Source organism: Haemorhous mexicanus, chromosome 30 (assembly GCF_027477595.1).
Source record: "Haemorhous mexicanus isolate bHaeMex1 chromosome 30, bHaeMex1.pri, whole genome shotgun sequence".
Lineage (NCBI taxonomy): Eukaryota > Metazoa > Chordata > Aves > Passeriformes > Fringillidae > Haemorhous > Haemorhous mexicanus.
Window position 1 is genome coordinate 4,031,202 of NC_082370.1, and position 25,126 is coordinate 4,056,327.

General features: G+C 51.1%; 1 protein-coding gene across 1 annotated transcript in view; it reads right to left on the reverse strand.

Moving 5' to 3' along the window:
• The window catches only part of SNRNP200 (small nuclear ribonucleoprotein U5 subunit 200), a 29,453-nt gene that overhangs the window by 3,101 nt on the left and 1,226 nt on the right, over nt 1–25,126 (reverse strand). Inside the window, exons 3-39 of the mRNA XM_059870634.1 lie at nt 24,689–24,860; nt 23,794–23,986; nt 23,197–23,252; nt 21,863–21,961; nt 20,987–21,139; nt 20,575–20,674; nt 19,936–20,072; nt 19,195–19,278; nt 18,793–18,966; nt 18,254–18,391; nt 17,761–17,916; nt 17,128–17,298; nt 16,366–16,559; nt 15,991–16,114; nt 15,525–15,674; nt 15,026–15,136; nt 14,620–14,751; nt 14,173–14,361; nt 13,383–13,580; nt 12,243–12,395; nt 11,567–11,647; nt 11,143–11,226; nt 10,793–10,899; nt 10,586–10,704; nt 9,756–9,910; nt 8,385–8,574; nt 7,504–7,677; nt 6,269–6,429; nt 4,597–4,824; nt 3,141–3,332; nt 2,621–2,799; nt 2,111–2,262; nt 1,742–1,850; nt 1,518–1,626; nt 934–1,123; nt 518–682; nt 144–265 (exon numbers count right to left, since the gene is read on the reverse strand). Of these exons, the coding sequence (XP_059726617.1) occupies nt 144–265; nt 518–682; nt 934–1,123; nt 1,518–1,626; nt 1,742–1,850; nt 2,111–2,262; nt 2,621–2,799; nt 3,141–3,332; nt 4,597–4,824; nt 6,269–6,429; nt 7,504–7,677; nt 8,385–8,574; nt 9,756–9,910; nt 10,586–10,704; nt 10,793–10,899; nt 11,143–11,226; nt 11,567–11,647; nt 12,243–12,395; nt 13,383–13,580; nt 14,173–14,361; nt 14,620–14,751; nt 15,026–15,136; nt 15,525–15,674; nt 15,991–16,114; nt 16,366–16,559; nt 17,128–17,298; nt 17,761–17,916; nt 18,254–18,391; nt 18,793–18,966; nt 19,195–19,278; nt 19,936–20,072; nt 20,575–20,674; nt 20,987–21,139; nt 21,863–21,961; nt 23,197–23,252; nt 23,794–23,986; nt 24,689–24,860 (5,401 nt within the window). The remainder of the gene's footprint in view (nt 1–143; nt 266–517; nt 683–933; nt 1,124–1,517; nt 1,627–1,741; nt 1,851–2,110; nt 2,263–2,620; nt 2,800–3,140; nt 3,333–4,596; nt 4,825–6,268; nt 6,430–7,503; nt 7,678–8,384; nt 8,575–9,755; nt 9,911–10,585; nt 10,705–10,792; nt 10,900–11,142; nt 11,227–11,566; nt 11,648–12,242; nt 12,396–13,382; nt 13,581–14,172; nt 14,362–14,619; nt 14,752–15,025; nt 15,137–15,524; nt 15,675–15,990; nt 16,115–16,365; nt 16,560–17,127; nt 17,299–17,760; nt 17,917–18,253; nt 18,392–18,792; nt 18,967–19,194; nt 19,279–19,935; nt 20,073–20,574; nt 20,675–20,986; nt 21,140–21,862; nt 21,962–23,196; nt 23,253–23,793; nt 23,987–24,688; nt 24,861–25,126) is intronic.

The window sequence follows — 25,126 nt, forward strand, 5'->3', positions numbered from 1 at the left end:
GCGCAGCAGGTTGTCCTCGTGGTGCTGGATGGGGATGTTCCCATGGATCCCATCCCATCCCATGGATTCCATGGATCCCATTGGTCTCATCTCATTCACCCCACTGACCCCATCCCATGGATCCCATCCCAATGATCCCAGACCTGGCGCAGCAGGTTGTCCTCGTGGTGCCGGATGGGGATGTTCTCGTACTCGGCGGCGTTGGAGATGATCTCCAGCAGCCCCCGCACCTTGGTCTTGGCATTGAGGGACATGCTGAACAATTCTGTGAGAAAACACACAAAAATTGGGAATTTTGGGGAGAAAACCCAAAGCCAGGGGTTCTTCTGGAAGGAAAATTAACAAAACCAGGGATTATTTGGGACAGCACCCCAGAATTGGGAGTTTTTGAGGGAAACACCCAAACCTATGGAATTTTTTGGTGAAAACCCCCAACCCCATGGATTTTTTTGGGGGAAAACCCCCAACCCCATGGATTTTTTTGGGAAAAGGGCCGAATCCCAGGGTTTTGGGGCACCTATGGTGGTGTAGTTGATGTAGTAGTAGGCGGCGATCATGCCCAGGTTGAGGGGTGCCACGTCCATCTCGTCCTCGATGCTGATGCACTTGGACTGCTCCAGGTCGCTGAGGGTCTGCTCCACCAGCTCCGACAGGTGATCCGACAGGTGCCGGTGGGACACACCTGCAGTAGGATCAGGGGTCATGGGATCATGGGATTGGGATGGATGGGATGGGATTGGGATGGGATGGGATAATGCAATGGGGAATTGGGATTATGAGAATATGGGATAATGGAGGGATGGGATCCACGGGATGGAATGGGAAATGATGGGACAGGACGGGTTTGCTAGCACTGTCACCACCCCAGGACATTCCCAAGGACCACTCCCAGGCTGCAGGAGCTCCCTGCTGGTGGGCAGACCCCATTCCCACCTTGCAGGTTGTAGTAGTTGGGGTTCTGGGTCATCCTGCGGTACAGGAAGGTCCAGGTCAGGTAGTCCACGGCGTCCTGCTTGTTCTCGATGGTCTTGGTGACAATCTCAGCGTTGAAGTGGTCGTGCATGCAGTGGTCCAGGTGAGACTCCACCGGCAGAGGCTCGTACAGGAACTTCTTGAAGAAATCCTGTGGCAGGACGGGGCAGGAAAAGGGAAAGAATTCAAGAATTCATCACAAAAATGGTGTGGGAACGCCCAGTGTGGCGCTCTGGGAGGGTTTGGATTGTCCTCATGGTGATCCCAACCCTGAGTGAGGGTTTGGATCCTGTCCCATTCCATTCCATTCCACTGATCCCACTGATTCCATGGATCCCAACCCATCCCACTGATGCCACTGATCCCATCTCATCCATCCCACCCCATCCCTCCCATCCCATCCCATTGATCCCACTGATCCCATCCTGTTGATCCCATCCCATGGATCCACCCCACCCCAACCCTAGTGAGGCTCATCTGCCATCTGGAGGAGGCCAGCCCCGGCAGGAATCCCAGGAATGTCCCCAGATCCATCCATGCCCCACCTTCTTGGAGCCCTGGCACATGATGACGCAGCGCCCCTCGTCGTCCTGCAGCGGGCGGTTGGCGTGGCCGACCATCTGCAGCACGTCGTAGATGGGGTAATCCACGTACCTGCACGGCCACGGCGTCAGCAGCACCTGAGGGATCCCCGTCCCCATCCCCACCCCAACCCCACCCCATCCCATCCCAACCCCACCCCACGCCGAGGGATCGGGGATGGGCTCACGCGTGGATCTTGCCGTTGTAGTACTGCGTGTCCATGATGATCACCAGGTGGGCCGAGATGTTCATGCCCCAGCAGAGGCTGCGTGAGGCCACCATCACCTGCACGGCTCCTGGGGGTGGGGAGGGCACCTGGGGTCAGGGGGGACAGAGATCCCGGGACTCCAGGCACTCGGAGAGGGGGGTGGGGAAGATTCTGGAATTTCTGGGTGTGGGAGGTGGAGATTCATCCAATCCCAATCTCGGTCCCATCCATTCCAATCCCATCCCATCCTGATCCCGGTCTTTATCCCTTCCCATCTTATCCCACCCATCCCATCAATCCCAGCCCCAAGATCAATCCCACGCCATCCCGACGCCGCTGCGCTCTCACCGGAGCTGAAGAGCTGCTCCACCACGCGCCGCTCCATGGCCGTGAGCCCCTCGTGCAGGTACCCGACCCCGTTCACCAGCGTCTCCTTCAGCGTGGGGTCGCTCAGCTTCTCCAGGTAGGGCACCAGGTCCTTCTCAGCACAGTGCAGGAACCTGGGGGTATCCGGGAGTTGGTCAGCTTGGGAAAGGCCTTTGGGATCACCCATCTCATCCCACCCCATCAATCCCACCGATCCCATCCCATCCCTTTGATCCCATCCCCTTAATCCCACTGATCCCCATCCAGATCCCAGTCCCAATCCCACCCCATGATCCCCCTCGACTCCAGGCCAAGTCCCCTCAGCTCCCTCAGGAATTCCCCATCTCCAATCCCATAACTCAACCCTGGATCTTCTCCAACCCCACAACCCATCCCATGGAGTCCCCAGGTGTCCTCCAGGTGTTCCCTTTCCCATCCCTGGGCAGTCTCCAGCCCATGCCGTGGAGTCCCCAGGTGTCCCCCAGGTGCCACCTGTGGCGCTGGACGTCAGAGGCGCAGGTGGTCAGGATGTTGATGGCCGTGAGCCGCGTCTGTTTGCGGGAGGGGACGAAGACCAGGACGGGTTTTTTGGGCGAGTGCTTCATCACGGCGTGGTACACGGGCTTGGCCATGGACAGCAGCCGCGTCTGCGTGTGGCTGATGTTGAAACCCTGCCAGAAACCACAAATCCAGATGGATCCCAAAGGATTCCCTGCCAAACTGGTGGGAAACATGTGAAAATTCGCAAAATTCCTGCATGGAAATGATTGATCCTTGGACTGGTGATCAATGGCCAATCCCAATCCCAATGGATCATGGCAAAGAATGACCAACGATCCCAAGGGATTATGCCCAAGGATTACCAACAATCCCAAGGAATTATGGCCAAGAATGACCAAGAAATCCAAGGGATCATGGCCAAGAATGACCAAGAAGTCCAAGGGATTATAGCCAAGAATTCCCAACAATCCCAAGGGATTTTTCCAAGAATCCCAGCCATTCCCACCCCTACCTGGATGTGCAGCTCCAGGGGCACGGGGCGCACGTTGGGGTGGAAGTTGAAGGTGGCGGTGGCGCTGCAGCCCAGCCAGTGTGCCACGTCCTTGGCGTTGGACAGCGACGAGCTCAGCGCCACGATGCGGATCGGCCGCTCGATCTGCGACGAGATGTAGCGCATGCGCGAGCAGATCACCTCCAGCACGGGCTGTGGGGGAAAACAGGATTGGGAATGGGATTGGGAATGGGATCCGTGAGCAGATCACCTCCAGCACGGGCTGTGGGGGAAAACAGGATTGGGAATGGGATTGGGAATGGGATCCGTGAGCAGATCACCTCCAGCACGGGCTGTGGGGGAAAACAGGATTGGGAATGGGATTGGGAATGGGATCCGTGAGCAGATCACCTCCAGCACAGGCTGTGGGGGAAAACAGGATTGGGAATGGGATTGGGAATGGGATCCGTGAGCAGATCACCTCCAGCATGGGCTGTGGGGGAAAACAGGATTGGGAATGGGATCCGTGAGCAGATCACCTCCAGCATGGGCTGTGGGGGAAAACAGGATTGGGAATGGGATTGGGAATGGGATCCGTGAGCAGATCACCTCCAGCACGGGCTGTGGGGGAAAACAGGATTGGGAATGGGATTGGGAACGGGATCCGTGAGCAGATCACCTCCAGCACGGGCTGTGGGGGAAAACAGGATTGGGAATGGGATTGGGAACGGGATCCGTGAGCAGATCACCTCCAGCACGGGCTGTGGGGGAAAACAGGATTGGGAATGGGATTGGGAATGGGATCCGTGAGCAGATCACCTCCAGCACGGGCTGTGGGGGAAAACAGGATTGGGAATGGGATCCGTGAGCAGATCACCTCCAGCACGGGCTGTGGGGGAAAACAGGATTGGGAACGGGATTGGGAATGGGATCCGTGAGCAGATCACCTCCAGCACGGGCTGTGGGGGAAAACAGGATTGGGAATGGGATCCGTGAGCAGATCACCTCCAGCATGGGCTGTGGGGGAAAACAGGATTGGGAATGGGATTGGGAATGGGATCCGTGAGCAGATCACCTCCAGCACGGGCTGTGGGGGAAAACAGGATTGGGAATGGGATTGGGAATGGAATCAGGTCAGGAGAATGCATGGAAACCCCTCCTGAGCTTTCTGCGAGATACAGATGGATCAGGAGAAGGAGCAGGAATGGGATCAGGAGTGGGATCAGGAAGAGGATCAGAAGCAGGATCAAGAGTGGGATCAGGAGCAAGATCACAAATGGGATCAGGACTGTTCCTGGCTGAGATCCATCCAAGACACCTCATGGAAACTCCTTCTGACCTTCCCAAGGCATGAACATCCCCCATCCCATCGGATCCATTTCCATCAGGAAAACCTTCTCCAAAACAAGTCAAAATCCCACTGAGAACCTCCCATTCCAGGCTGGACCCATCCCCACCCCATTCCCAGGACTCTGACCCCGTTCTCGCCCCCGATCAGGTGCACTTCATCCACGATGAACAGGTTGACATTCTGGACGTTCTTGCGCTGCTTCCAGCGGCGGGAGAGGATATCCCACTTTTCCGGGGTGCTGATGATGATGTTCCCCTTTCCCAGCAGCTTCAGGTCCGTGCTGGTCTCCCCCGTGAGCAGCACCACCTTCTTGTTGAGGCGCTCCTGGAATTTCTCGTACCAATCCATGAAAACCTGGGGAAACGGGGATTGGCCTCGAATCCGGGAGGTTCCCAACGGATTTATCCAGAATTCACACAGAAGTGGTGTTATCCCCAAAATGGGGGTGATTCCCACCAAATTTCTCTCAAAACTGAGGAAATTCCCACCAAACTGGGGTGATTCCCAGCAAGTTCCCTTTGAAATGGGGCAATTCTCACCAAATTCTTCTCAAATTTCCCTCAAATTGGGGCAATTCCAACAAAATTTCTCAGGAATTCACACAGGAGTGGTGTTCTCCTCAAACTGGAGAAATTCCCACCAAATTCCTCTCAAAATGCAGCAATTCCCACCAAATTCCTCTCAAAATGGGGCAATTCCCTCCAAATACCTCTCAAAATGGGACAATTCCCACCAAATTCCTCTCAAAATGGGGCAATTCCCACCAAATTCCTCTCAAAATGGGGCGATTCCCACCAAATTCCTCTCAAACTGCAGCAATTCCTGCCAAATTCCTGGTGAATTCCCACTGGACCAGTCTTATCTCAAAACTGAGGCAATTCCCTCCAAATTCCTCTCAAAATGGGGCAATTCCCTCCAAATTCCTCTCATATTTCCCTCAAACTGGGGCAATTCCCACCCAATTCCTCTCAAAATGGGGCGATTCCCACCAAATTCCTCTCAAACTGCAGCAACTCCTGCCAAATTCCTGGTGAATTCCCACTGGACTAGTCTTATCTCAAAACTAGGGGCAATTCCCTCCAATTCCTCTCAAAATGGGACAATTCCCACCAAATTCCTCTCAAAATGAGGCGATTCCCTCTAAATTCCTCTCAAACTGCAGCAATTCCTGCCAAATTCCTGGTGAATTCCCACTGGACCAGTCTTATCTCAAAACTGGGGCAATTCCCTCCAAATTCCTCTCAAAATGGGGCAATTCCCTCCAAATTCCTCTCATATTTCCCTCAAACTGGGGCAATTCCCACCCAATTCCCCTCAAAATGAGGCGATTCCCTCTAAATTCCTCTCAAACTGCAGCAATTCCTGCCAAATTCCTGGTGAATTCCCACTGGACCAGTCTTATCTCAAAACTGGGGCAATTCCCTCCAAATTCCTCTCAAAATGGGGCAATTCCCTCCAAATTCCTCTCATATTTCCCTCAAACTGGGGCAATTCCCACCCAATTCCTCTCAAAATGAGGCGATTCCCTCTAAATTCCTCCCAAACTGCGGCAACTCCTGCCAACTTCCTGGTGAATTCCCACTGGACCAGTCTTATCTCAAAACTGAGGCAATTCCCTCCAAATTCCTCTCAAAATGGGGCAATTCCCACCAAATTCCCCTCAAAATTGGGCATTCAAACCGAATTCCCCCATAACCCACCCCCAGAAGCGGCAGGACGGGCAAACCCCGAGCGGACCCCAAAGGAGCGAGGGGTGAAGGTGGGAATTCCCAGCTCCAGGGAATTCCTGGGACACAACCTGCTCAGCCAGGGCCTCCATGGGGGTGATGTAGACGCAGCGGCCCTCGGAGTTCTGCAGGAGCATGCGGAGGATGGCGAACTCGGCGCAGATGGTTTTGCCGCTGCCCGTGGGCGCGCCCACGAAGACGTTGTCGTCGCTGTTGTACACCGTGTTGAACACTGGGCAGGTCAGGGGATTCCCGGGGGTTTAGGGGGGAAAAAAAAAAGTGGGGATGGGGTGAGGATCCAGCCGGAGGGAGAGGAGATCTGGCGAATATCTTTAGGGATAAACCACGGATCCCAAAATTTTGGGAGTGAGGGTAAACCATGGATCCCAAAACTCTGTGAGAGGGGATAAACCATGGATCCCAAAACTCTGGGAGAGGGGATAAACCACGGATCCCAAAACTCTGGGAGAAGGAATAAACCACGGATCCTAAAACTCTGTGAGAGGGGATAAACCATGGATCCCAAAACTCTGTGAGAGGGGATAAACCACGGATCCTAAAACTCTGTGAGAGGGGATAAACCATGGATCCCAAAACTCTGGGAGAGGGGATAAACCATGGATCCCAAAACTCTGGGAGAAGGAATAAACCATGGATCCCAAAACTCTGGGAGAAGGAATAAACCATGGATCCCAAAACTCTGTGAGAGGGGATAAACCATGGATCCCAAAACTCTGGGAGAAGGAAGAATCCATGGATCCCAAAACTCTGGAAATACGGAATAATCTGTGGATCCCAAAACTCTGGGAATAAGGAATAACCAGTGGTTTCCTACTGGGAGGAAACCATTGATTATTCCCTGGGAGAGGGGATAAGCCATGGATCCCACACCTCTGGGAGAGGGGGTAAACCACGGATCCCAAAAGTCTGGGAGAAGGGATAATCCATGCATCCCAAAACTCTGGAAACAGGGGATAAAGCATGGATCCCAAAACTGGGAATAGTGAATAATCCATGGATCCCAAAACTCTGGAAACAGAGGATAAACCACAGATCCCAAAACTCTGGGAATACAGGATTAACCATGGACCCCAAAATGGGGAATAGTGAATAATCCATTGACCCCAAAACTCTGGGAGAGATGAAATCCACATGGAACAAGCAGAAGGACCAACCACAACCTCCAGAACCCGCTGAACCCATCAAAAACCCCAAACCCAAACCACCCCGCGATCCCCCAGAAGATTCCTGCCGAAACCACCAAATCCCGGGAAATCCCAGCGGGATGAGGACCTGGAAGTCCCACCTTGAGTCTGGATGGGGTTGAAGAAGGGGAACTTGTCCTGGTAGAGGCTCTCGAAGGCGCTGTTCCGCAGCGCCGACACCGGCAGCGGCTGCAGGTCCAGCAGCTCCGTGGGCGGCGGGTATTTTTCCGGAAGGATCAGGTGCCGGAAAGAAACGGGGAGCTGGGTCTCACAGGCTGGAGGATGGAAAGAATTCCTGAATTTTCCAGGTGGGTGGATCCAGGGGGTCTGGATCTGCCGTGGGGGTGAGGTTGTGGGGTTGGGAGGAGGGGAAGGGGATGGGAAATGGATTGCGGAGGTTTGGGAGAGGGGATAAGAAACAGATTGCAATGGTTTGGGAAAGAGGATAAATCTGGGATTCCAGAGGTTTGGGAATAGGGATAAAAAGAGATTGCAAAGGTTTGGGAATAGGGATTAAAAATAGAATCCAAAGGTTCGGGAATAGGGATTAAAAACAGATTCCAAAGGTTTGGGAATAGGGATTAAAAACAGATTCCAAAGGTTTGGGAATAGGGATTAAAAACAGATTCCAAAGGTTTGGGAATAGGGATTAAAAACAGATTCCAAAAGGTCTGGGAGAGGGGATTAATCTGGAATTCCAAAGCTCTGGGATAAAAAACCTCTGGAGAAACCAGGAATAAACCCCTGGAAAAACCCAGAATAAACCCCAATAAAGGGTCACCCACAGAGCCATAAAACCCAGAATAAACCCCAGAAAAAAAAACAGCAATAAAAACAGCAAAAAAACCCAGGAAAAACCAGGAATAAAACCGGGAAAAAGCAGAACTAAAGCCCAGGAAAAACACAGAATAAATCCCAAGAAAAACCAGGAATAAAAGCAGAAAAAAAAACCAGGAATAAACCCAGGAAAAGGGGCACTCACAGAGCCAGCGGTCGGACACCACCCTGATGAAATACTGGGGGGGCAGGGGCTCAAAGACAGGCACAAAAAATGTCACCAGGTGCTCATCCTGGGCATATTTGGCCTTGAGCAGGAAATACTCGTGGTGCAGGATCACCTCGCTGTCCACATCCTCCACCAGGATCCAGAAGGCCTCGGAGGAGCCATGGACCTGGAAAAAAAAAAAAGGGGAAGTTCTCAATTCCCTGTCCCAGCCATCACAATTCCAAGTGCTCCAGCCCTGAAATGGCTCCTTTTCATCCCAGGATTGTGTTCTGCCTCGTGGTTTTTAAAACCCAACACCAGATTTTCTGGTTTTGCACGATCAGGGCATTGTCCCTGATGATTTTCACATCCCAGCCCCAAAATCCCCCATTTTCCCTCATGATTTCCACCCCTCACCCCATAAATCCCATTTTTGCCCCCAGTCAGGGGCATTTTCCCCTCATGATTTCCACATCATAGCTCCAGAATTCCCCATTTTCCCCTCAGGATTTCCACACCCCAACCTCACAATTCCCCATTTCCCCTCACAATTTCCACACCCCAACCCCACAAATCCCACTTTTTTCCCAAATCAGGGCATTTTCCCCTCATGATTTCCACATCATAGCCCCAGAATTCCCCATTTTCCCCTCAGGATTTCCACACCCCAACCTCACAATTCCCCATTTCCCCTCACAATTTCCACACCCCAACCCCACAAATCCCACTTTTTTCCCAAATCAGGGCATTTTCCCCTCATGATTTCCACATCATAGCTCCAGAATTCCCCATTTCCCCTCACGATTTCCACACCCCAGGCCCGGAATTCCCCATTTCCCCTCACAATTTCCACACCCCAACCCCACAAATCCCACTTTTTTCCCGAATCAGGGCATTTTCCCCTCATGATTTCCACATCATAGCTCCAGAATTCCCCATTTTCCCCTCAGGATTTCCACACCCCAACCTCACAATTCCCCATTTCCCCTCACAATTTCCACACCCCAACCCTACAAATCCCACTTTTTTCCCGAATCAGGGCATTTTCCCCTCATGATTTCCACATCATAGCTCCAGAATTCCCCATTTCCCCTCAGGATTTCCACACCCCAACCTCACAATTCCCCATTTCCCCTCACAATTTCCACACCCCAACCCTACAAATCCCACTTTTTTCCCGAATCAGGGCATTTTCCCCTCATGATTTCCACATCATAGCCCCAGAATTCCCCATTTCCCCTCACGATTTCCACACCCCAGGCCCGGAATTCCCCTTTGTCCCTCAACAATTTCCATCTCCACCCGCAGAATTCCCCATTTTCCCCTCACAATTCCCACCTTTCCCACCCCAAATTCCCCCTTTCCCACCTTCTCGTCCCACTGGAAGTCGGGCGCGATGGTGAGCTCCACCTTGAGCGTGGAGCGCGTGATGGGCTGCAGGTGCACGGACAGCTCCAGCTTCGGGAACAGGTGCACGTATTTATGGATGGTTTTCCCCATTTTCGGCATCCGGATCAGCTCTCCTGTGAGGGGGGAAAAAAAAAAATAAAAGGGATGGGGTCAGGGAGGATCCCAAAAAAAGCGGGATTCCGAGGGTGAGGCCTCTGCTCCAGACACTCAGAAATTTCTGGAGGAATTCCCCCGTTTCTGAGGGAAAATCCTGGAGAAATTCACCCATTTCTGAGGGAAATTCCTGGAGAAATCCCTCCATTTCTGAGGGGAAATCCTGCAGAAATTCCCCCATTTCTGAGGGGAAATTCCCCAATTTCTGAAGGAAATTCATGGAGAAATTCCCTTATTTCTGAGGGGAAATCCTGGAGGAATTCCCCCATTTCTGAGGGGAAATTCCACAATTTCTGAGTGATATTCCTCAATTTCTGAGGAGAAATTCTGGAGAAATTACCCCCATTTCTGAGGAAAATTCCCCCATTTGGGAGGAAAAACCGTGGAGAAATTCCCCACCCTCAAAACAAAGTTTATTTTTTTTTTCCCCAAAATCCCATCTAAACCAGGATTTGGGGGATTTTACCCTGGGAGATTTTCCCATGCCACGATCCAAATCCCCTCCCCAGCCCGGATTTGGGGGATTTTAGCCTGAATTCAAGGGATTTTAACCTGGATCCTGGGGATTCTCCCATGCCACAACCCCAAACCCCTCCCCATCCCAGATTTTGGGTGATTTCCCCCCATTTCAGCACCGATCTCGTTGTGGTTGAGGTCGTAGAGGCGCTCGAAGGGGAAATTCTTCTTCTCGATCTTCTTCACCACCTCCTCGGGCAGCTTCTTGAACTGGCGCAGGGGACACATGGACTGCCACCTGTGGGGACAACCCGGGGGCTCAGGGGACACCGGGAACCGCGGGGATTCGGGGGAATTTTGGGGAATTCTGCGGGATCAGGGCTCACATGCGCTTGTCGATCATCTTGCAGAGGTTGAGGGTTTTGTCGGTGAGCTGGGCCCAGCCCCGGTTCAGGACGATCTCAAAGATGGCTCTCATCAGCCTCCCGGCCGACTGCGGGGCAGGGAAGGGTTTTGGGGTCACATCCTGGACATTCCCAAATTCCCATCCCACCCCCTGGGCCAGTTCAGGGGGGTTTAGGGTGGGAATGACCCAAAATCCCATCGGGTGTCACCACAACCAGTGCCATTGCACAGCATCGGCCTTGGACACTTCCAGGGGTCCCAGCTGCTCTGGGAATTCCATCCCAGCCCCTCACCAATCCAACTGGGAATTCTGAGGGAATTCCCAGCTCACCTGGGTGACGTAGACCATGTCAGCCATGAGGGCGAACCCCTCCAGCTTCAGCTGCGAGATGAAGGCCTGGAGCAGGACGTTGATCTGGGAACGGCCATGGAAAAACCCTCAGGGAATATCCCGGGAAAGCTGCTTTGCCTGGAGCTTAATTCCTAAGGAAACCTCCTCCTTTTCCTGATCCCCAGTTTCCAAAAAAAGCTGCTTTTCCTGGTTCCTAATTCCCAAGGAAATTTCCTTTTCCTGGTCCCAAATATCCCAAGAAATCTGCTTTTGCTGGCACCCAATTCCCTTCTCCCACCTCCTTTCCCGCCTCCCCCCACTCCCACGGATCTCCTGGACCTCCCTGAGCTTCCCAGCCCCATCCAGGATATCCCAGAGAGGGAAGGGAGCAGAATTCCCACCAGGAATTGCCAGCAGAGCTCACCTTGGCACTGGGCTCCTCGATGCTCTCCTTCACCGGGATCGGGACTCGCTCCAGAAGCTTCTGCAGTTCCAGCTTCTCCTCCTGGGGGAAACAGGGATGGAGGGTGGGTGATGGCTGGTGGGTGATGGCTGTTGGGTGTTGTTTGGTGTGGGCTGTTGGCTGATGGCTGTTGGGTGATGGCTGTTGGGTGATGTTTGGTGTGGGCTGTTGGCTGATGGCTGTTGGGTGATGTTGAGTGTTGGGTGATGTTTGGTGTGGGCTGTTGGGTGATGGCTGTTGGGTGTTGTTTGGTGTGGGCTGTTGGCTGATGGCTGTTGGGTGATGGCTGTTGGGTGATGTTGAGTGTTGGGTGTTGTTTGGTGTGGGCTGTTGGGTGATGGCCGTTGGGTGATGGCTGTTGGGTGTTGTTTGGTGTGGGCTGTTGGCTGATGGCTGTTGGGTGATGGCTGTTGGGTGATGTTGAGTGTTGGGTGTTGTTTGGTGTGGGCTGTTGGGTGATGGCCGTTGGGTGATGGCTGTTGGGTGTTGTTTGGTGTGGGCTGTTGGCTGATGGCTGTTGGGTGATGGCTGTTGGGTGTTGTTTGGTGTGGGCTGTTGGCTGATGGCTGTTGGGTGATGGCTGTTGGGTGTTGTTTGGTGTGGGCTGTTGGCTGATGGCCGTTGCCCGTTCCCGCACCTCGCGCACGGTGATGTTGCGGAACTCCGAGGACAGGGAGAAGACGCGGAAGAGCTCGATCTCGCTCAGGGTGGGTTTCAGCAGCTGGTTGTACGTCTGCACCGTCTCGTTGGTGATGTAATAATGGCTGGCGATGCGGCCCAGCTCCGTCACCTGCCAGGACAGCCAGGAAAATGGTGGGAACAGTCAGGATAAACCATGGGAATGGCTGGGATAAATCATGGGAACGGCTGGGATAAACCATGGGAATGGCTGGGATAAACCGTGGGAATGGCTGGGATAAACCTACAGGAACAGTCAGGATAAAGCATGGGAATGGCTGGGATAAACCATGGGAACGGCTGGGATAAACCTACAGGAACAGTCGGGATAAACCACGGGAATGGCTGGGATAAACCATGGGAACGGCTGGGATAAACCTACAGGAACAGTCAGGATAAACCGTGGGAATGGCTGGGATAAACCTACAGGAACAGTCAGGATAAAGCATGGGAATGGCTGGGATAAACCATGGGAACGGCTGGGATAAACCTACAGGAACAGTCGGGATAAACCACGGGAATGGCTGGGATAAACCATGGGAACGGCTGGGATAAACCTACAGGAACAGTCAGGATAAACCATGGGAACGGCTGGGATAAACCTACAGGAACAGTCAGGAAAAACCTACAGGAACAGTCAGGATAAACCTACAGGAACAGTCAGGATAAACCATGGGAATGGCTGGGATAAACCTACAGGAACAGTCGGGATAAACCATGGGAACGGCTGGGATAAACCATGGGAACGGCTGGGATAAACCTACAGGAACAGTCAGGATAAACCACGGGAATGGCTGGGATAAACCACGGGAACGGCTGGGATAAACCTACAGGAACAGTCAGGATAAACCTACAGGAACGGCTGGGATAAACCTACAGGAACAGCTGGGATAAACCTACAGGAACAGTCAGGATAAACCATGGGAATGGCCAGGAGAACAGCCAGAACGAGTGGGAGAAACCACAGGAATGGTGAGAAGAAAAATGGCCTGGAGAACAACAGGAATGGCCTGGAGAAACCCACAGGAACCTCCCACCTAAAACTCCCCTTTTTTTTTTCCCTCCCACCCAGAAATCCCCATTTTTTTTGCCATCCCACCTGGAAATTCCCGGTTTTCTTGTCGTACTTGACCAGGTTGTTCTTGTCGAGCATCAGGGCCGCGGTGTGGACGAGGTCGAGGCGCCGCTGCTCCAGGAGCGGATCCGCCTTCAGGTCATCGTGGGAGATGCCGTAAAGGGTCGGCGACCGCAGCATCCGGATGTACAGGTAGGTGTAGCCCAGCCAGTTCACCGCGTCCTGCGGAATTCCCAAATCCTGAGTGATCCCTGGGATGTCTGGCACAGCTGGGGAGCTCCGGAGTGGAGCTGATCCCAGGAAAATCCCACAAAACAGAGCCGGGAAATCCAGGGAAATCTGCTTTTACTGGTGTTCAAATTTCCCAGAAAAGTTGTTTTTCCTTGCCCCTAATTTCTCAGAAATTGAGAATTTCAGGAATAAGGGAATTTTCCAAGGAAAATCCCTGGTATCCAATTTCCAAGAAAAGCTGCTTTCCCTGGTTCTTAATTTCCCAGAAAATCTGCTTTTCCTGGTGCCCAATTCCCTTTCCCCACATCTCCTGGAAAACATTCTGGAATTAACCCTAAAACACCCCCAGATTTTCCCCTCATTTTCCACTCCCATCCCAAAAACTCTTCCAAGAACACTCCAAACATCCCAATCCCAAAAATCCCCACCTAGGATTGGGCATGGAATTCTTGAGGGATATCTCAGGTGGGTTTGGGCAAGGAGTTCTTGAGGGATTATCTCAGGTGGGTTTGGGCAAGGAATTATCTCAGGGGGCAGAACCACGGCCACAAATCCCTATGGAAAATCGGGAATTTCATCCAACCTTGGCATTCTGGACATTCCCGAGCACGGCCTCGGCGTTGAGCATGTCCGGGAGCTTGGCCACCATCTGGCTCTCGATGGGCAGCTGCTGGTTGAGCAGGGACAGGTAATACTGGAGCTCTCCGTGGGAAGTGATGAGAATTCCTTCTCCTTTCGTGTCGTACTGAGGCCTCCCGGCACGGCCCAACATCTGGAACCAGGAGAAACAGCTCATGGAATTTGGAATTCTTGAGGGATCATCTCAGGTGGGTTTGGGCAAGGAGTTATCTGAGGTGGATCTGGGCATGAAATTCTTGAAGAATTATCTGGAAGGATCTGGACATGGACTTCTTAAGGAACTTTTCCCCTTCCCCTCCAACCTCACACCACCATGAAGATGGAGGAGGAACTCCAAAACCGGGATGTTGGATGGGATTTGAGGCTGGGAAGGTCCTCCTGGAGGTCTCACCTGGAGGATGTCCAGCGCTCCCAGCTCTGTCCAGCGCCCCTTCTCCGGGCTGTACACCTGCGTGCCTTTGATGATCACCGTGTGCGCCGGCAGGTTCACACCCCAGGCCAGCGTGGCCGTGGACACCAGCACCTGCAGGAAAACTGGGGTCAGATCCAGCAGGATTCTCCAAACCCACTGAAAACCAGGGATCAGATCCAGCAGGAACCTCCAAATCCACCCAGGAACCTCCAAATCCACCCAGGAACTTCCATCCAAAAATCTCCTTTTCTATCCAAAAAACTCCATTTTCATCTCCCATTTCATCCTTGAGGCAAATTCCTTTTTTTCCACATCAGGGCAGGATGCCAAAGGAAAATTTGTTTGGGATTTGATTCCAGAATTTTTTCTGGAATTGGGGTCCCACCTGGATGTGTTTGTCGGCGAAGAGATCCTCCACCAAGGTGCGGTCGACGCGCGTCATCCCGGCGTGGTGGATGGCGAAGCCGTAGGGGAGGAGATCCTTCAGCTCCAGGTTCTGGGGGAAAACAAATCCCAAAAAATTCCAGGGAAAAAGTGGGAAAAGATTCCAAGGGAAAAGTTTGGGATCATCACAGGGTGAGGCTGGACAGGGTGGAGAAGGCATCGCGGCGTGTCCGGCATAAAATTCCTTGGGAATGGAGGATCCACCAACTTTTCCTTGAAGGAATTTTCCCAAATTTTTCTCCACTTCCTCCACAGATAAAGGGAGAGAAATTGCCTCTTCCCTGCTGGATTTTCCTGCATTTTCCCTACGAGATTTCCCCAATTTTTCCCTGCTAGATTATCCTGCTTTTTCCCTGCTGCACTTCCGTGATTTTCTCCCATTTTTCCTGATTTTCCCCTGCCATATTTTCCCAATTTTCCCCATTTTCCCCCAGGCTCACCTTGCACTGCTCGGCCTCTGTCCGCAGCACCTCGGTGGAGGCCGAGCCCTCCCTGAGGAAGAGCCCCAGCGTGTCCTTCTCCAGGCACATGTCCCGGATGGCCCGCGCCGTCTTCCCGGTCTCCTTCCGCGAGTGCACGAACACCAGCACCTGCAAAAACCAGGATCAGCCTGGAAAAACTGAGACCAGCCTGGGATCAGCCCAGGATCAGCCTGGGAAAACCTGGGATCAGCCTGGGATTCCTGGGAAAAGAGCTGAGATTTATCCAGGTGGAAATTCCCTCATCCCAAAAGGAAAATTCCAAATTATTCACCCAAAAAAAAGGGGAAAAAATGAGAAATCCCAAAACCTCCACTCCACCAAACTCCCCTGCAACATCAGCACCTCAAAATGGGGTGAAAAAAAAGGGAAAGTCCCATAGGATTTTCATAGGATCAAGGTGGAATTTTTGGGAATGAGGTGGGACCTGGTTCTTTCCGGCGTGTTCCATGATCTTCTCGTAGACGATCTCGTTCATGATCTGGAAGCGTTTGATGGCTTTCTTCTCCGTGATGCCCACGTAGGTCTGCTCCAGGGGCACGGGCCGGAAGCTGGGAGGGAAAAAATCCATGGGATTTGTGGGAAAAAAAAAACAGTGGAAAAGATGGAATTTATGGAGAAAATGTGGTAAAAAATATCCCTGAAAAAGGGAATTTATGGAGAAAATACCCGGAAAAAAAATCAATGGAAAAGGGAATTTATGGAGAAACCACCACCAAAAAAATCCATGGAAAATGGAATTTATGGAGAAAATGGGACAAAAAAATCCACGGAAAAGGGAATTTTCCCCATTTTCTTGTACCTGTTGTCAAAGTAGAACAAGCCCTTGGCCGGGTCCACGCGCAGGAAGGTGGCCACGTCCTCGTAGTTGGGCAGCGTGGCGCTGAGCCCCACCAGCCGCACGTCCTCCTGCGTCATCTCGATGTTGCGGATGGCCCTGGCCACCAGCGACTCCAGCACGGGCCCGCGGTCGTCGTGGAGGAGATGGATCTCATCCTGGGAGAAGGGGAGAGGTCAGGGAATTGTCCTCCCTCATCTGGATATGTGGGATCACAAAGTTCATCTGGTTGGGTGTCATGGTTGGGCAGGTGTCATGGTTGGGTGTCATGGTTAGGCAGGTCCAAGGTTCTTCACCTCCCAAATCCCAGATCCACCTTGAGAAACACCTGAGGTTCTCCAGCCCCAAACCCCAGATCCACCTTGAGGAACACCATGAGAAACCCTGAGGTTCTCCAGCCTCAAACCCAAGATCCACCTTGAGGAACACCATGAGAAACCCTGAGGTTCTCCAGCCCCAAACCCAAGATCCACCTTGAGGAACACCATGAGAAACCCTGAGGTTCTCCAGCCCCAAACCCAAGATCCACCTTGAGGAACACCATGAGAAACCCTGAGGTTCTCCAGCCGCAAACCCCAGATCCACCCTGAAGTTCTCCAATCCCAAAACCCAGATCCACCTCGAGGAACACCTCGAGGAACCTCCTGAGCTTCTCCACTCCAAACCCCAGATCCACCTTGAGGAACACCTTGAGGAGCCCCATCCCTGCCCGCTCCAGGAGCTCACCAGGATGACCAGCCGCACCAGCTGGGTGTAGGTGCGCTCGCCGCCCTTGCGGGTGATGATGTCCCACTTCTCGGGCGTGCACACGATGATCTGCGTGGCGCTGATCTCCTCCTTGCACAGCTGGTGGTCCCCGGTCAGCTCGGCCACCGTGATCCCGTAGGTGGCCAAACGCTGGGAAAAACCCACAGGATGAGCGTGGAGAAATCTTTCTATGGAGGAACAATCCCAAAATCCCACCCAAACTTCTGGTGCTGTTTGAGGGTGCTCTCCTGGTGTTCCCTGGGATGACATCCCAAATCCCACCTGGATTGTCCTCTCCTGCCAGGGAGGTGTGCAAAGCCTCCCAATCCCCTTTTCTCCAGGCTGAGCTCCTTTCCCAGATCCCTCAGAAATTCTCCATCCCTGGATGTTCTCCAACCCCATAACACATCCTAGATCCCTCAGGAATTCCCCAGAGCCTTCTCCTTGTTCTCCAACCCCTTCCCCACCTCTGTTCCCAAGCCCTCTGTGATTCCAAACCTCCTCTTAGACCCGATCCAACTCATCCCCAACCCTCCCCTGGGACCTGATCCCAAACCTCCCTTTAGATCCAATCCCAACCCTCCTGGGGCTCCGACCTGGCCAAGCCCTCACCTTGCTGAAGCTCCCGACCATCTCCTGCACCAGGGACCTCATGGGTGCGATGTAGATGATCTTGAAGTCGTCCACGTTGATGGTGCCGTCCATGTTGATGTGTTTGCCGATCTCCCTCAGCATGCACATCAGCGCCACGTTGGTCTTCCCCGCGCCCTGCAACCGACATGTTCCGTCCCAGAAAATCCCTGAACATCCTGGAATTCTCCTGGACAGGTTCTCCAGCCCCAAACCCCAGATCCACCTTGAGGAATCCTGAGGTTCTCCAGCCTGAAATCCCAGATCCACCTTGAGGAACACCCTGAGCTTCTCCACCCCAAACCCCAGATCCACCTTGAGGAACACCTCAAGGAACACCCTGAGCTTCTCCACCCCCAAAAAGGGTCACTCAGTGCCACGCTGGTCTTCTCCACGCCCTGGAAACGTTCCACCCCAAAAAAATCCCAAAAAATCCTGGAATTCTTCCCAAAAGCCCCCAAACCCCAAATCTCACCGTGGGGGCACAGAGCAGCAGGTTCTCATCAGACTCCAGCGCTGCCCGGAACAATTTGCTCTGGATCCTGTTGAGGGTTTTGAAGCCCTCAAAGCCAGCCTGGGCATATTTGGGAAGTTTTTCCACAGAAACCAATTGCTGGGAAGAGGGAAAATGTGGAAAAAAAAATTTAGGGGTTTTTCCAGGTCAGGAAGGAAAAATTCTGATTTTTTTAGGGCCGGAAATGAGGGAAAATTCAACTTTTATCCTCTCAGATTCCATGGAAAAGCCAAATCCTCAAATCCCAAATTGATCCCGATGTTAGGGAAAATATTTGGGATTAATCCCAATGTGGACATAGAAAAAAAAATAAACTCATTTTTTCCCTTTTTTTTGGGAACAAACCTCATCAGCCCCAAAGGGTTTGGGTTTTCATAGGAAAAAATGAAAATAAATCCATTTTTTTGGGGAACAAACTTGGTCAGCTCTGAAGGGTTTGGGTTTTCATGGGAAAAAAATGAAAATAAATCTTTTTTTTTCCTTTTTTTTTGGGGACAAACCTCGTCAGCCCCAAAGGGTTTGGGTTTTAGGGCAGGAACGTGAACTTCCTCGTATCCCTTGCGTTGTCTCCGGAAGGATCCGTCCGGGAGCTGGCACCTCTTGTTGGCCATGAAGTGACTGCCCTGGGCAAACACCAGATCCTCCAAATCCAGCACCTGCCTGGGAGCCAGAGCCTGGAAAATAATGGGGAAAATGGGAAAAATGGGGGGAAAAATGGGAAAGAAATGGGGAAACAATAGGAAAAAATGGGGGGAGAATGGGGGGAAGGAAAAATGAGAATTGTTTCTTCTCATGTTTGAAGGGAAAGCTGCAGATTCCATGTGGGAATCCATCTTTCCTGTGGGATCAAATGTTTTTTGGGATAGCTGGGGGTGCTGTGAGAGCAAATCCCAGGACTTTACCTCTCCTCCCTGGTCCAGGTCCATGGATTCCAGGTCGGTGTCCATGCGGGACTGGCGCACGCGCTCCCGCCGGGAGCGCTCCTCCTGAGGGGAAAAATTGGGATTCAACCTCAGGAAAGAGGCTCAGACTCCTCCAAGGTGCTCCTGTTCCCTCAAGTTTTTAGGAATAAACCAGGAATAACCATTTTAAAAGGGAAAACTGAAATTCCCCTCACAAATGTGGCTGCTGCCAGGAGCGTTCCTCCTAACGGGAAAATCAGGATTCAACCTCAGGTAAGAGGCTCAGACCCCTCCAAGGTGCTCCTGTTCCCTCAAATCCTTTGGGAATCCATCCAAAAACAAGGAATAACCATTTTTATAAACTAGGAATAATCATTTTGATAAACTGGGAATAATCATTTTTGGCGGGAAAACCAAATTTCCCCTCACAAAAATGGCTCCCACACCTGAGGGGAAAAATTGGGATTCAGCCTCTTCAAGTGCTCCTGTTCCCTCAATTTCTTTGGAAAAATCCAAAAACCGGGAATAACCATTTTTATAAGTCAGGAACAACTATTTGGGATTTTTTTGTGGGATTTGGGGCATTTATGGGTGATTCTTTTGTGGGATTTTGATGGAAAAGCAAACCCTGGGAAGGCCAAAGCGGCCATGGCAGCGTCGCTTCCCCACAGATTTTTGGGGGAATCCAGCCCCGTTTCCAACCCCAACCCCAAATCCCACAAATCCCATAAAATTCCTGACCCGGATCAGATCCTCTTTTTCTGTCTCGTGGAGCTGGTAGAGGAATTTGGAGAGCTCGGGGTCGGCCTCCATCTTGCCCATGATGCGCTCCTTCTCCGCCTCGCTCTGCGCGCTGGCCAGCAGGGTACAGTACAGGACTGGGAAAAACAGGGGAAAAAAAAATCAACATTTTTGGGATTCTGGGGGATTTTTTGGGGATTTTTACAAGATTTGTTTGGAAATTTTATGGGATTTGTTTTGTTTTTTTTTTTAGTGGGATTTTTTCAGGACTTTTTTTAGGATTTGTTGGGATTTTTAAATGGAATTTTATGGGATTTTATCTGAGTTTTTGGGGATTTTTAGGGGATTTTATCTGAATTTCTTGGGATTTTTATGGGTTTTTATCTGATTTTTTTGGGGATTTTAATGGGAATTTTGGGGATTTTTTAAAATAGATTTTTAAATGGGAATTTTTGGGATTTTTTAAAATGGGTTTTTAATGGGAGTTTTTGGGATTTTTATGGGATTTGTTGAGATTTCTAAGGGAATTTTTGGGATTTGATGGTATTTAATGGGATTTTGATGAGATTTTTATGGATTTGATGGGATTTTTTGGGATTTCATGGCTAGAATTCCATTGGAATAGGAAAACCAACTCACTCATCATCCTGTGCTGCCTGAGGACCTTGATGAAGTCGAAGGTGTTGAAGCCCAGCAGCAGCACCAGCTGATTCTCACATTCCCGGTCATCGCTGGCAGTCTGGGGGAAAAAACATGGAATTCTCACACCCAGGGAATCCAGATCCATGAGTTCCACGGGATGGAGGTGAGGAGACATTGGGAAAGGAGTGGAAAATAATCCTGGAAATTTAAAATTATCCTAAAAGCTAAAAACAAGCCAAAAAAATTCCCATTTTTCCTCAAAAATATGGAAATCAGGAGGGAAAAGACCCCATGGACGATTTCCAACACCCAAAAATCCCATAACAACCCAAGGAATTAATTTTGACCCAAATTCCCAATTTTTAGAGGGAGAATTCTCCCAAATCTCAAGGATTTGGAGGCCACAGACCTTGAGGATCTCCAGGACCTCGTCTGCCTTTTTCTGGGAGACGATGGCGTCGTCGTAGAAGCGGCTGAGCTGGCGCTGCAGCCAGAAGGCGTCGATGTCCCGGGGGTGGAGATCCTTCTTCTTGGAGCTCATCAGCTCCCCCGAGGCCACCAGCTGCAAAATCCCAAACATTCACATTATTCCTGGGATTTGAGGAAGTTTAGGGACATGAAATCCCAAAAAATCCCATCAAAATCCCATAAAAATCCCATTATTTCCAAGTTTTCAATGTCCTGCGGGTGGCAGGTTCTTCTTGGAGCTCATCAGCTCCCCCGAGGCCACCAGCTGCAAAATTCCCATCAAAATCCCAAAAATTCCCATCAAAATTCCATCAAAATACCAAAAAAAATCCCAAGAAATCCCATTACTCCCAAGTTTTTGATGCCCCATTGGTGGCAGGTTCTTCTTAGAGCTCATCAGCTCCCCCGAGGCCACCAGCTGCAAAATTCCCATCAAAATCCCAAAAATTCCCATCAAAATTCCATCAAAATACCAAAAAAAATCCCAAGAAATCCCATTACTCCCAAGTTTTTGATGCCCCATTGGTGGCAGGTTCTTCTTGGAGCTCATCAGCTCCCCTGAGGCCACCAGCTGGGAAATCCCAAACAAACATTCACATTATTCTTGGGATTTAAGGAAGTTTAGGGACGTGAAATGCCAAAAAAATTCCATAAAAATACCATAAAAAGTAAAAAAAATCCCATAAAAATCTCAACAATTCCCATAATAAAAATTCCTTGAAAACACCAATAAACCCCCCCCAAACCCCCATAAAACCACCAAAAATTCCCATAAAAACCCCCAAATATTCCCATTTCCTGGCAATCCCACACTCACGTTGGCCGAGAGCGTGCAGCGCACCACGGCCTCGTCCCCCTCCAGGTCATCGTCCGACGCCTCGTCCCGAACCTCCCCGTAGATGTCCTCGTCCCCCTCCTGTGGGAACACTCCTGATTTTACCCCTTTTTCCTCAAAAATCCCTTTCTGATCCCTTTATTCCTCAAAAATACCATTTTTACCCTTCTTTTCCCACACAAAATCCCATTTTTCCCCTCAAAAATCCCCTTTTTTTTGGCCTCTTTTCCCCCCCAAAATCCCCTTTTATTCCTTTTCGTCCCAAAACATGGGATAAAGGGAAATGGGATAAAGGGAAATGGGATAAAGGGAAATGGGATAAAGGGAAATGGGAAAAAGGGAAATGGGAAAAAGGGAAATGGGAAAAAGGGAAATGGGAAAAAGGGAAATGGGATAAAGGGAAATGGGATAAAGGGAAATGGGATAAAGGGAAATGGGATAAAGGGAAATGGGATAAAGGGAAATGGGATAAAGGGAAATGGGAAAAAGGGAAATGGGAAAAAGGGAAATGGGAAAAAGGGAAATGGGAAAAAGGGAAATGGGAAAAAGGGAAATGGGAAAAAGGGAAATGGGAAAAAGGGAAATGGGATAAAAGTGGTCACACAAGGAAAATGGGAATAAGGAAAATGGGATAAAGGAAAATGGAAATGGGATAAAGGTGGTTCCATCAGAAGAATGGGATAAAGGAAAATGGAAGTGGGATGGAGGGAAATGGGATAAAAGTAAATGGAAATGGGATAAAGGAAAATGGGATCAATGGGGAACCAGGAGGAAAACAGGAAAATGGGACACAGGAAAATGTGGGGAAGTAGGAGGAAAATGGGATCATGGAATGTGGGATAAAGAAAATTGGATAAAGCAAAATGGGACACAGGAAAATGGGAATGGGATGGAGGGAAATGGGATGGAGGGAAATGGGATGGAGGGAAATGGGATGGAGGGAAATGGGATGGAGGGAAATGGGATGGAGGGAAATGGGATGGAGGGAAATGGGATGGAGGGAAATGGGATGGAGGGAAATGGGATGGAGGGAAATGGGATGGAGGGAAATGGGATGGAGGGAAGTGGGATGGAGGGAAGTGGGATGGAGGGAAGTGGGATGGAGGGAAGTGGGATGGAGGGAAGTGGGATGGAGGGAAGTGGGATGGAGGGAAGTGGGATGGAGGGAAGTGGGATGGAGGGAAGTGGGATGGAGGGAAGTGGGATGGAGGGAAGTGGGATGGAGGGAAATGGGATGGAGGGAAGTGGGATGGAGGCAAGTGGGATGGAGGGTGACCCCAAGGAGCCCAGGCTGATGGGGCTGGAGCTGTCCCCACCTCCTCATCGGACTCAAACTGCACGTTGACCCCGTAGGTCTCGTCGATGTTGTCATCTGCAAGGAACAGGGCACAGAATTCCTGAGAATTCCAGGATCCATCCATAATCCACCCAGAATTCACCATGATTTCAGCAGGATTCCCTCAGAATCCACCCAGAATTCCACAGGGGATCCACCCCGAAACCACCTGGAATTCACCAGGAATTTTCAGAAATTCACCCAGAATCCACCCCGAATTCCATATGGAATTCACCTGGAATCCACTGGGAATTCACCCTGAATTCACAGGAATTCCCAAAGCCACACTCTGAAAAGCAAACTCAGCTTTTTTTGGGGTGGAAAATCATTCCCAGCAGGATTTTCTGTGGGATGATCCTGAAAAACGGGGGCTAAATTGAGATAAATTAAGAACCAGGAGGAAAAGAGGAATCCCCCCCCAAAAAAATCCCCAAAATGAGACTGTGAAAATGCTGAAAAAATTCAAAATATACTAAAAAAAAAAAAAAAAAAATTCACAAAAAAATCCCCCAAAAATTCTCTAAAAAATCCCAAAAAATCCCAAAAAAATCCCAAAAAATTCCCAAATTTGTCCTACCCATGTTCTGGATGTCCTTGTCCCCGCCGTAGTCGGTGATCTTCTTGCCCAGGTTGACCAGGACGTGGTAGCGCGTGTCGTCGGTGGGGCCCAGCAGCAGCTCCACCTCCTTGCGCCGCTCCTTGTCCCGCAGCTTCTCGTTCTTCAGCACGGCCAGAACCTCGTCAGCTGCTCCACACAGGATGTCCCGGGGCTGGGGGGAACAAGGAACTGGGAATGCTGAGCTAGGACCAGGCTGGAGCCACCTGGGACAGCGGGAAATGTCCCAGCTCCTGGTGGGACCTGATGAGCTTTGGTGTCCCTCAAAGCCAACCCATTCCATGGCTCCATGTTCTGGTTTAGGTGGGATTTTGGGAGGGAATTCCCAGAGAAATTTTGACAAGCCTTGAATCCCTGGAAGTGTCCAAGGCCATTCTGGAGCCACCTGGATCTATGGAAAGTGTGGGACTCATGGTGGGACCAGAGGAGCTTTAAGGTTCTTTCCAACCCAGACCATTCCATGGTTCCATGTGGAGATCTGGGTGGGATTTTGGGTGAGGGGCTGGGATGGAATCCCTGGGAGTGCCCAAGGCCATTCTGGAGCCACCTGGATCTATGGAAAGTGTGGGACTCATGGTGGGACCAGAGGAGCTTTAAGGTTCTTTCCAACCCAAACCATTCCATGGTTCCATGTGGAGATCTGGGTGGGATTTTGGGTGAGGGGCTGGGATGGAATCCCTGGGAGTGTCCAAGCCCAGGCTGATCCAGCAGAAAACATCCCAACCCATGGCAGAACTTCACAACTTCCACAACCCCTTCCAACCCAACCTATTCCACACCTCCCAACCCCATCCCATGGGGACACCAGGGCTGGATCCCCAAACCCCAAAATCCCAGAGGTGACCCCAAAGCTCACCTGGTCTCCCAGGGCAGCCTGGATGAAGCTGAGGAGAACCTCGTAGGTCTCTCGTGTCTCCTTGGTCTTGGGCTTGTAGATGATGCCCACCATCTCGTCGATGCCCTCGGAGAGCAGAGTGTAGCCCTTCATCTTGTTGATATCGTGCCTGTCCTCGTCCCTCTTCCTCCTCCTGGAAAAATCGGGGACAACTGGGAATTAGGGGTGCTCAGGGATCAAATCCTGCTTCTTCCAGGTTGATTTATTCCAAAAAAATGAGAAAAAATGGATTTATTTTCATTCTCTGTGATGATTTTTGGTAGCTCCCAGTTGGGTTGGTTGGGGGTTTTGGGTTTTCCACCCCCAAATATTCCCAAAAATGTTGAGTTGGAGAAAGGAAAGCTCCAGGAAAATAAGAGGTTTTTTTGGAAATTGGGCACCAGGAAAAGCTGTTTTTTG